This window comes from Protobothrops mucrosquamatus, unplaced genomic scaffold (assembly GCF_001527695.2).
Source record: "Protobothrops mucrosquamatus isolate PMUCROS unplaced genomic scaffold, P.Mucros_1.0 scaffold8500, whole genome shotgun sequence".
NCBI classification, from domain to species: Eukaryota; Metazoa; Chordata; class Lepidosauria; order Squamata; family Viperidae; genus Protobothrops; species Protobothrops mucrosquamatus.
The window spans coordinates 8,200-20,512 of record NW_015394295.1 but is presented as its reverse complement, the minus strand read 5'-3'; the positions used below and the strand labels follow the sequence as shown (position 1 = coordinate 20,512).

Genomic DNA, 12,313 nt, shown 5'->3' with positions numbered 1-12,313 from the left:
AATTAAGTTTTAAATTTGTAGTCTGATATTTTGTATTTTTTATTCGGTTGTTAGCCGCCCTGAGTCCGCAAGGAGAAGGGCGGGATATAAATATAAATATAAATAAATAAATAAAATAAATAAAACAAGTTTAATTTATTACATAATTGCATCTGCATTGCAGAGAATTGGAAGTAACCCTTTTTATTTCTGGTGTTTGGCTTTTCATACAGTTATCACTTTCTAAATTTTCCTCACCCCCTCCCCTTCCCTCTAGCACTGATGTCGTTACCTAGTTCAGTAATGAAACATTTGCTAGAAAACCACCGAGCTCAGAGAACACCCAGGGCTAAATCTGCTTACTATCCCATATCATTTCTCAGGGCTTATTTTAAACACCATTGGCCATCTGGAAGAATTTGGTCCATGGCCACATGACGCTGAACACATCTTACCGTTGCCACTCCATGGAAGGGTAGGGATACCCGCAGTTTGCGCCACTATAGAAGAAGCAATTTTATCTCCTAATGCCCACATCGCTTGGCTTGGGGGACCTAGAAAAAATAAAAAAAATAAAAGTTCTGCAGCAAGATCGTTTTTTTCAACTACTAGCATTGATTTACTGAATGGCACGCCGCTTATGTCAACCTCAACTGTGGGGGTAAATCCCTGCGAATCAGCAATTTCTACATACTTTTGCTGAAGAGTTGGGCAGGGGGAGAAATATTGGATAAATTTTGGGGATTTGATGCTAACTTCTACTAACTTTAGATGTGCCTGAACAGATGAACTGTCAAAGCTGGCATAACTTGGACCAGTTCTAATTTTTGAATTCTTTTTTCCCCCTTCCTTTGGACTTTGAAGAAGGGATTAAGAAAAGTATTAATGCTTTTGAACACGGGTGTTGGAGAAGAGTTGGAAGGGACCTTGGAGGTCTTCTAGTCCAACCCCTGCTCAAGCAGGAAACTCTACACCATTTCAGACAAATGGTTGCCGGACACCCCCCCCTTCTTTGTGGCAGCCCACACTTGGAATATTGCATCCAGTTTTGGTCGCCACGACATAAAACCATAGTTCTCACTGAAGGCACAAATATGAAGGGTGAAATTATCCAACTTTGGACATATTATGTGAAGACCCAGCTCTCTGGAAAAGGCTCTGATGCTAGGAAAGATGGAACGAGAGAGAAGAAGAGGACGACCGGGAGCAAGATGGATGGACTGAGTTACAACACTAATGAGTGTATCATTGGAGGATCTGAAGATCAGGTTAGGGACAGATCATCCAGGAGAAAATCTATTACATCTGATCACTAAGATTCAACACTGACTTGATGGCACACAATCAATCAATCAATCAATCAATCAATCAATCACTTTATTTTCTTCAGCTTTGTCATTCTCTTCTGACTCTTCTACCTCTTCACCCTCTTCCATGCTGACTCAGGAATGCCGGGAGGAATAGAATAGAATAGAATAGAATAGAATAGAATAGAATAGAATAGAATAGAATAGAATAAAATATTTAGAATAGAATAGAATGGAATGAAATGGAATAGAATAGAATAGAATAGAATAGTTGGAAGGGACCTTGGAGGTCTTCTAGTCTAGTTCCCTGCTCAAATAGGAGAACCTATATCATTTTAGCCAAAATTGAATTTGAAGTTCACCAGTCGTAAAGTTGCCATAGTTACCCCTTCCACTGCTATATGGCTTCTTCTGAAGCTTTTTCTAACCCCTCCACTGTTCATCTTCATGCTTTTCAGAAGCCAGAATTATAGGATCTTCCTGTTACTCTTCCATTTTTCCTGATTTTTCCCCCTCCCTCTGTAATTTCTACATCTTCCCCATCTAATCCTGCAGCCTCAGTTCTATTAGTTTTGCTTTCCTAGACATTCTGCGTACAAATGCTGTTTTCATAACAGTGATGCGTCCCTGATGTTGTTCTGTTCTTTCAGAATGTCATTGTTCAATACTGCCCCTGCTTTTCAGAGACCATCCAGATGCCATGATCAGAAGAGACATTCCATTCCTAACACCAGCTGTTGTCTTCTGATAGGACCGACGAGACCCCCTTGCAATAATACAATCACAGGGCCTATTTCAGACAAACTTCGAACACCTTACCCATGAAAGCAATTCCATTTTTGTGGAGCAGTTCTGGAAGTTTGGGGTTCTCTGAGGCATGGCCCCAGCCTGCCCACACTGCCTGGAATTAAAAAAAAATTAAAAAAAAGGAAGTCAGATCTCTTTTCAAAAAGAACTATAGCAAATACAGGTACTGTATTTCCCTGAAAATAAGACCGGGTCTTATATTAATTGTTGTTCCAATAGATGCCTTAGGGCAGGGGTCCCCAACCCCCGGTCTGTAGACCAGTACCGGGCCGCGGCATGCCAGCAACCGGTCTGCACAAACAAGAAAAGCCCCATCTATGGGATGCAGGCAGCACACAAAACCACACCCCCTCCGGTCGGTGGAAAAACCTCTCTCTATGGAACCGTTCCCTGGTGCCCAAAAGGTTGGGGATCTCTGCCTTAGGGCTTATTTTCCGGTTAAGGCTTATATTCGGGGAAATACGGTACTAAATGCGTCCGCCTGGCTTAACTGGGGCTTATTTTGGGGTGAGGCTTATATTACGAGCATCTTGAAAAATCATGCTAGGTCTTATTTTCCAGTTGGGTCTTATTTTCAGGGAAACACGGTAGTCCTTGACTTACAACCACAACTGAGCCTGGAATTTTGGTCATGTCATTGCAGTCATAAATCGAGTTACCACGTGACCAGACGCGATTTTACATTAAGCAAGTCACAATGATCATTAAGTGAAACATATAGATCAGTGGTTCTCAACCTTTTTAATGCCGCGACCCCCAACCGGTCGTAAGTCCAGGACTAAACCGGTCGTAAGTCCAGGACTAAACCGGTCGTAAGTCCAGGACTAAACCAGTCGTAAGTCGAGGACTACCCAACCGGTCGTAAGTCGAGGACTTTCCCTGCCCGGGAGCGCCGCGCATGCGTGGTTCCGCCCCCTGCGCCGGCCAGGCGTAGCTGGCAAGCGGCAGAGATGGAGCAGGCCGACCACCAGCTGGCCCAGCCCAAGGGAGGTAAGGCACCCGCCGGAAAAGGGGAAAAAATGGCGGACAAAAAAAAGGTGGACAGCCTTGCTTGGCGACCCCCGTGAAATGGTCGATCGACCCCAAATGGGGTCCCGACCCACAGGTTGAGAACCACTGATATAGATGCAAGTCCAAATCCAGCTTAACAGGCCTTTTTTGCCAGAAAAACATGACCACAGGACGCATAATCGAATGATCGCAGGATGCTACCCCTGGTCATAAATGTGAACCAGTGGCCAAGCGCCCCAAATGATCACCTGACAGTGGGGATAGTACAGCAGCCACAGCTTTGAGGATGGGTCCTAAGTAACTTTTTTTTCAAATGCGTCCTAACTTCAAATGGTCATTAAAGTGACCGGTCATAAATCAAGGACCACCTGTAGAGAAAGGTATTTGTGACAACTTTTCCCCAGTTTATTTCACATCATTGTATTGGAAAGCAGCCAACAGGATTTCATGCATCGTGGAATGGCATTCCATTCCAAACCAAACACAGGTATCAGCATGTAGGTAGTATAAATAAGACTAAATTAATGCACCTAAATTATTACACACACTTCTAAAATATCTGGAAATATTCTGGCTTGTTTCCAAGACGTCAACTGTATCCTCATCCAGAATACTCCACTCAGAATAACAGTGGAAGGGACCTTGGAGATCTTCTAGTCCAACCCCCTGCTCAGGCAGGAAACGCTATACCAGTGGTGGCGAACCTATGGCACGGGTGCCAGAGGCTGCACTCGGAGCCCTCTTTGTGGGCACATGCACCATCTCCCCAGCCCCACCTCCTCCCACGCCCCCCTCACCAGCAGCCCCCCCAGAGGAGAGTCGCCCCTGGGCGCGGCCCACACGAAGCAGCACAGCCAATGACATGGTAGCCGGGCAGCGGGGACAAGACTCCGCCCTTGCGCCCTGTCGGGCGCAGATGATGCTGCGGGGCATGGGCGGAGGGCGTGGCCGCCATGGTGCTGCTGGGCTGCCTGGGTGATCTGTGGCGGGCCGTGGAGGTGGTTGGTGGCCCAGTGGGCAGGGCGGAGCGGAGCGGGGACGGTGGGGGGGTGGTTTTTGGGCACTCGGTCTCTAAAAGGTTCACCATCACTGCCCTATACCATTTCAGACAAATGGCTGTCCAGTCTCTTCTTAAAAGCCTGCAGTGTTGGAGCATTCACAGCTTCTAGAGGCAAAACTATTTCACTGATTAATTGTTCTAACTGTCAGGAAATTTCTCTTTAGTTCTAGGTTGTTTCTCTCCTTGATTAGTTTCTACCCATTGCCTTCAGGTGCTTTGGAGAATAGGTTGACACTCCTTCCCCTTTTGACAACTTTTTCATATTTTGCTCAGGATAGTCATGCTTAATCCCCACTAAGCATTTGAGAAGTGGCAAAATTTTCCTCAGTGCATTATTTTTTGTGGCACAGAAAGTTTTGTCAATGAGTTGGGCTTTCTCAAATAATGGATGGTGTTGTTTCAGCTACAACATTTCTGGACAAACAATTTTCCTTTCCATCACTACCACTAGTTTCTCCATCTTTCCTTCATTTCTTCTCCATGCCTTCCCAGTTTTAAGGACATTCTTCTCCATCCTGAACTTCTCCAGATGTATTGGACTACAACTCCCAGAATTCCCAACCAGTGTGGCCACTGATTGGGAAAGGTGAATTTATAAAATCTGATCAGGCTAGTCAACAGGCAGCCAAACATTTTTCTCTCATCTCTACAATATCAAGGAAGCTCAGACAATCACAAGTCCAATTCACAACAAGCTACGCCACGATCTGTTGAACTGTGGGAATTAAACCACAATCAGCTTAATCCACACAAGTTAAATTTTAATCAAGCCTAGTTTACAAACCAAAGTGGGTAGCATGCTAAGCTAAATCTACACCAGGGGTCTTCAAACTTGGCCCTTTTATGACTTGTGGACCAACTCCCAGAATTCCTGAGCCAGTGTACCTGGCTGAGGAATTCTGGGAGTTGAAGTCCACAAGTCATAAAAGGGCCATGTTTGAAGACCCCTGATCTAAGCAAACAACTATGTTAGAATGAGTCCAGCAACAATAAGCATTCTTTGTTTTTTAAATTCTGTATTTCCACCTTCTCACCTGCACAGGTATCCGTTTTGCAATTTCCAGTATCAGTTCCACATTTGCATAGTTATTGTTATTTGGACCTCCAGGTACTGGGACATAATGATCAGCCATTTTAATATATTCTGAAAATATGAAAAACAAGAGGGTATTTAGGCTGCTCATTCAATTGGCAACGTCTACATTTCCCAAACAGATTTTTTTTTAAAAAAAAAAAACGTGTGTATCAACTGAACTTAAGATTCATAAGGGAACAATTCTTTGGGATTTCTTCTCTTTTTTTGGTGGGGGGGGGGGGTTTCTTAATGAAACAGAGCCAAGGGTGTTTCCTTGCAGACTTTATTTATTTATTTATTCATTCAATTTCTATAGCTGCCTAACTCAACCAAGTGACTCTGGGAGGCTTTAGGAGTTTAAAATTATTTTTTTAAAAAATAAAAAAGTAAAACAAATGAAAACATCAACAAAATAAATAAGTAGAAACAGCAACTAATAGTAAAACCAAGTGACAGGGCCTTTAGCACATTCCTGAGCCCCAGGCATAGAATAGAATAGAATAGAATAGAATAGAATAGAATAGAATAGAATAGAATAGAATAGCTGGAAGGGACCTTAGAGGTCTTCTAGTCTAGCCCCCTGCTCAAGTAGGAGAACCTATATCATTTCAGACAAAATTGAAGTTAAAGTCCACCGGTTGTAAAATTGCCATAATTAACCCATAATAAAAAAGTTGGAAGGGACCTTGGAGGTCATCTAGTCCAACCCCCTGCTCAGGCAGGAAACCCTATACCATTTCAGATAAATGGCTATCCAGTCTCTTCTTAAAAACTTCCAGTGTTGGAGCATTCACCGCTTCTGGAGGCAGGTTGTTCCACTGGTTAATTGTTCTAACTGTCAGGAAGTTTCTCCTTAATTCTAAGTTGCTTCTCTCCTTGATTAGTTCCCATCCGTTGCTTCTTGTCCTGCCTTCAGGTGCCTTGGAGAATAGCTTGACTCCCTCTTCTTTGTGGCAGCCCCTGAGATATTGGAACGCTGCTATCATGTCCCCCCTCGTCCTTCTCTTCATTAAACTAGACATACCCAATTCCAGCAACCTATTCACTGTCTGCCTACTGGAGTAATATACCACTAGTCCTCAATTTATGACCAGTCGCATTTTCAGCCATTTGCAGCATCCAGTGCACTGGTGGGATTCAAATACCTGAACAACCAGTACGCTTATTGGATGCAGGCCTGGGCCTCCAAGGCCTAGAACGGACTTCCAGAAGTGGCATCCACACACTTCCAGCGGGCCATTCTAGGCCCGGGAGGTCTCCTCCAGGCTTCCGAGGCCTAGAACGGACTTCCAGAAGTGGCATCCATGCATTTCCAGCGGGCCATTCTAGGCCCGGGAGGCCTCCTCCAGGCCTCCGAGGCCTAGACTAGACTTCCGGAAGCAGTGTACATTTGGCCAGTTCTCCGAACTCAGCAAAATTTAGCTACTGGTTCTGCCGAACCAGTGCGAACTGGCTGAATCCCACCACTGGTCCAGTGGTCACATGACCGTGTTTTGCAGCAGTTTTGCCAAAAAGCAGCATTTACTTCCGATTTTCGTCAAAATCAACCCACATCAAGCCATTGGTTCACTTAACAACCGCAGTGTTTGCTTAAGGACTGCTATAAGAAAAGGTCCTAAAATCAGGTTGGTTACATGAGTGACCCGATTTGCGACTGTCACAAGTTACGACCAGGATGATCAGGCTGCATTATGATTGTTAATTCGAGGAAACTACCTGTAATTTATTTATTGAAAGTATGCATCACTTATCCAGAGGATATTATGATGGGTTAAGTTCCACACATGCAAAATCCTAGGGGTCAAGCCTATTGCAAACACAAAACAGCAGTTTTCCTCCAACTTTCCATATCTTTAAATTGGGTTTATGCCAATCTTTGATCATCAGACTTTTTAAAAAAAAACAAAACTCTTAACTAAAAAAAAGTTGGGAAGCTGCTAAGGAAGCTATTGAGTACTAAAGAAGAGAAAAGCTGAGGTAAAAAGTTAAGAGCTCACTAAACTGTTGTCACTCAGTGGGCATGTTGCTCCACCCCCTGTCGTTGGCAAACTGCTAATACAGGGAGTCCTCAACTTACGACCACAATTGAGCCCCAAATTTCTGTTGCTGGGTGAGAGAGTTGTTAAGCGGATTTTGCCCCATTTTACGACCTTTCTTGCCACAGTTATTAAGTGAATCCTGCTTCCCAATTGGCTTTGCTTGTCAAAAAGTGGCAAAAGGGGATGATCACATGCAACCGTCATAAATACGAGTCGGTTACCAAGTGTCTGAATTTTGATCGTGGCACCACCGAGATGCTGCAAGGGTGGCAAGGGTGAAAAATGGTCGTAGGTCACTTTTTTCAGGGCCGTTGTAACTTCAAACGGTCACTAAATGGACTGTCGTAAGTTGAGCACTACCTGTATTTTGCCCTTGCCTTCTTCCTGGGGTTAAGAGAGAGGGGCTGGCCCCAACTCTACCAGCAGCAGTCAAGAACTATGTCAAGGTAATGATTTAGAACAGTGATGGCGAACGTTTTAGAGACGGAATGGCCAAACTGCAACCCAAAACCCATTTATGCATCGTCGGGTGCCGGGTCCATTGGGTGGGTGTGGCCCATTGGGTGGGCGTGGCTGCAGTGGTAACAGCAGACTGGGTGGGACTAAAAAGTTCAATCAATCAATTCCAACTTTGCAAGATCTTTTTTTTTCCTGCAAGAAGTTGAAATTGACTGATTGAACTTTTTTTTTTGCACACGGTGGTGGAGGCCTAAAGCGAAAAGGTTTTATAAAATCCAGATGAAGGCCTAGGACTGGGACGATGGCAAGGGTGCCCACAGAGAGCGCTCTGAGTGCCGCCCGCCTCTGGCACCCGTGCCACAGGTTTGCCACCACTGATTTAGAAGCTAACCAGCTTGCATAATGTGAGATGCATGATGCAATGTTAGGAATGACTCAGCAGGAGTCTGTATCCCTTTAAGAGCTTGAGTATAAAAGGGAAGGCCTTGCTGGAGTCTTTCTCTCTCGTCCGTTTCCTGCTGCAATTGCTGTGTATTGTAGTTCGCTGTTTCACCACGTGTATGTATCTTGTTTCTAGTGTATATTTGTAGATAGTGTAATATAAACCACCATTTAATACAAACCACTGTGTACTGTATTTATTCCTGGGTTACCTCAGCGCAATAAGACTGTGCATGCTGTGACAGACTAACTTGTATTGCAGTGCAAAAGGCCAACATTATTCTTATTTCTCAGGAGAGTAAAATTATGGGATGCCGGATTGTGCGCGATCTGAAAGTGGCCAACCTTCCCAGGAACATTTGGGAGAGGAAACTGTTAAGTGAATTTTACCCCATTTTATGACCTTTCTCGCCAGAGTTGTTAAGTGAACCGCTGCAGTTGTTAAGTTACTAACATAACTGGTAAGTGATTCTGGCTTCTCCATTGACTTTGCTCGTCAGAAAGTCAAAAAAGGTGATCTCACATGCAACGGTCACTGCAACGGTCATAAATACGAGCCAACTGCCAAGCACCCAAATTTTGATCAGGCGACTATGGGGATGCTGCAACGGTCACGAGTGTGAAAAACAGTCATAAGTCACTTTTTCCCATTCTGTTGTAACTTCAAACGGTCACTAAACAAATAGCTGTAAGTCGAGGACTATCTATAATTTACCATTTTTCCTGCAGGAATAATGAAAAGCAAAGCAATAATAGCACTTAGACTTATTTACCGCCCCACAGCGCTTTGCAGCACTCTCTGAGCAGTTTACAGAGTCGGCATTTTGCCTCCAACATCCGGGTCCTCATTTTACGGACCTCGGAAGGATGGAAGGCTGAGTCGAACTCGAGCTGGTCAGGATCGAACTCTAGACTGTGGGCAATGTTAGCCTGCAATACTGCATTCTAACCACTGCGCAGCCAGAACTCTTATAAAAGCACAGTTCTTATGCTCACCTGCGTTGGCTTTCAAGTCTTCGGGCGTCACCATAACCACGAAACGAATGGCTCGCTCATTCCGGAACATCTCGTAAGACCAGCGTCGGATGGACCTCATGCATTTGACTGCCGCTATCCCATTATTGGCAATGAGAACCTAGACAGAGAAGAAACGTGAAACGGAAAGGATAAAATAGTTCAGATTTACAATCAGCAATCAAACTGGGAAATAACTATCTCGACAGCACAACTGACACAGATATATGTGAGGGTGAATATTCGTTCTCCGAGCTTGTGGATTGGTTTCCAAACGTTTCATTACCAGGTTAGGTAACATCTTCAGGGGAGTTTAGGGGATGTCAGTTTATAAGGGCTTCAGGTGTGGGTGTGTCGAGTGAGGGTCTCGTGATGGGTCAGGCGTGAGTCATGAGTGAATCTTGTGACGGGTCTTGTGATGGGGAAGTTACATCAGGTCAGGGTCATTGGGGGGTGAACTGCTGGTGGGAGGGGGGTTACGTGGGTTGGTTTTGAGGGTCGGTGCTGTCTGTGGTTGGCTGTGCGGTCGGTTCGGATTCTGAAAGGTTTGTAGAATCAAGATCACGCGAAGTATTAGTCCCGTTTTATAAAACCCTAGTAAGATCACACCTGGAATACTGCAGCCACTTTTGGTCACCATATCACAAAAAAGATGTTGAGAGTTTGGAAAAAATTCAGAGAAGAGCAACTAAGATGATCCAAGGCCTGGAGACTAAAACATAGGAAGAACGGCTGCGGGACTTGGGTTTGGCTAGTCTAAAGAAAAGAAGAAATAGGGGAGACATGATAGCAGTGTTCCAATATCTGAGGGGCTGCCACAAGGAAGAGGGGGTCAGGTTGTTCACCAAAGCACCTGAGGGCAGGACAAGAAACAATGGTTGGAAACTGATCAAAGAGAGAAGCAACCTGGAATTAAGGAGAAACTTCCTGACAGTGAGGACAATCAACCAGTGGAACAGCTTACCCCCAGAAATCATGGGTGCTCCATCACTGGAGGTTTTCAAGAAGAATCTAGATAATCACCTGTCTGAGATGGTATAGGTTCTCCTGCTTGAACACGGGGCTGGACTAGAAGACCTCCAAGGTCCCTTCCAGCTCTATTCTATTCTATTCTATTCTATTCTGTTCTGTTCTGTTCTGTTCTGTTCTGTTCTATTTTATTCTATTCTGAAGCAGAAGCAGAGAGTTGGAAGGGACATTGTAGGTCATCTAGTCCAACCCCCTGCTCAAGCAGGAGACCCTACACCATTTCGGACAGATGGCAGTCCAGTCTCTTCTTGAAAGCTACCTGTGATGAAGCTCTCACAACATCTGAATGCAAACTGTTCCATTGGTTGATTGTTCTCACTGTCAGGAAATTTCTTCTTATTTCTAGGCTGAATCTCTCCTTGATCAGCTTCCATCCGTTATTCTTTGTCTGGCCTTCAGGCGCTTTGGAAAATAGGCTGATCCCCTCCTCTTTGTGACAGCCCCTCAAATATTGGAACACTGCTATCATGTCTCCCCTCGTCCTTCTCTTCACTAGACTAGCCATGCCCAATTCCTGTAACCATTCCTCATACATTTTAGTCTCCAGTCCTCTAATCATCTTTGTTGCTCTTCTCTGCACTTTTTCTAGAGTCTCAACATCTTCTTTATAGTGTAGAACCCAAATTCTATTCTATTCTGTCCTGTTCCGTTCCGTTCTTTACCTTCTCAATAACTTTGTTTCCTCCAAAACGGGTGACAAACTCTGCTGGAGACGCCACAGTGAAATCTCTCTGTAGATCCACCTTCTTCCTATCTCGGCCTTGTTTCATGAGGTGAAGGCCGGACATGCTTGGCCTGAGGAGATAAGGAACACAACAACGTTAGAGTTGTCAGAAGATGTTGCAGAGACACTAGATGCCAAGACTCGAAGCTAAGATCTTAGCTAATAAGCTACAGACCATCATCCGAGGATCCGGTATGGAACTGCGCAGAGGTGTATGACGACCCCCCAAAGGAAGGAATTTTAAGAGGAGTATTAGCGTTTTGAAGGAGAACCCAAAACAAACCAAGTTCTGAGGATGTTGTCTCGAATCCTAGAGAATATCTTTGGAAATTCTCAATCATCCCGGTCACGGTTGTCCCAAAGGTGCTTTTTCAAAGGGCAACCGGACTTTGTTTTTCCTTAAAGAGGTTTCACTTGTCATCCAAGAAGCTTCTTCAGTTCTTTAGTTCCATTCTCCACCATTCAGTCAGAACTGAAGAAGCTTTTTGGATGAGAAGCAAAACTTCTTCAAGATAAAACAAAGTCCAGTTGCCTTTTGAAAAAGCACCTTTGGGACAACTCTAGAGAGTGTGTAGGACAGGGCTTTTCAACCTTTTCACCCATTGTACCACTTTTAGGATATGGCACTATCCAAGTACCACCAGTCGCCTAGCAAGGTGTCAAAAACTTGATGACCCCCCCAAAAAAGGAAAAAAGTGATAAAGTACAGGTAGTCCTCGACTTACAACAGTTCGCTTAGTGACTGTTCAAAGTTACAATGGCGCTGAAAAAAGTGCCCCCCAAGCCACAGCCGAGCAAGACGCCTGCCCGCCCGCCCGGCGGTGCTCTTCCTCCTGTCCGAGGTTTTCACTGTTGTGAGCATTTCTGTTGAGGATTGGCAGCAGGGGTGGGGTGGGGGGGTGTTTGGTTTTTATTCCCCCCATCTGCTGGATGGTTGCAGCAGGTTTTGGTCACTTCACATGACCCTGGGACACTGTGACCGTCATAAATATGAATCAGTTGCCAAGCATCTGAATGTAAATCACAAGACCCTGGAGATGCTGCAACATTCCAGCTGATCGGTGCTTCTTCTGGGCTCAGCAGAAGCACCAGGATCAGTGCCGAGCTCCACCTGGAGCCTGGCACTGATCCTGGCACTTCTGCTGAGCCCTGACAGTCCTGAAGAAGCACTGATCCTGGCGCTTCCACTGAGCCCTGACAGCCCTGCAGCTCCAGCCGTCTCTCGCTCAGGCTTGTGTGGTGCTGCCACCGGTTCGGCTCATTCCCCTCCCCCGCTACCACTTTTCTAGGATGGTCACGTACCACCTGCCAGGTGCCAATGTACCACAGGTGGTACCCGTACCACTGGTTGAAAAGCCTTGGTGTGGG

At 45.1% G+C, this 12,313-nt stretch overlaps 1 protein-coding gene across 1 annotated transcript; it reads right to left on the bottom strand.

The window, feature by feature from the left end:
* Positions 1-434: 434 nt before the first annotated feature.
* On the bottom strand, positions 435-11,009 carry LOC107300801 (acetyl-CoA carboxylase-like; the record flags this gene model as incomplete). Its single annotated transcript, XM_015830091.1, has 5 exons — positions 10,884-11,009; positions 9,175-9,313; positions 5,199-5,308; positions 2,106-2,187; positions 435-533 (listed from the first exon to the last, which is right to left on the bottom strand). Coding segments are annotated over exons 1-5 (556 nt in total), but the record flags the coding sequence as incomplete, so codon positions are not given.
* Positions 11,010-12,313: the final 1,304 nt, after the last annotated feature.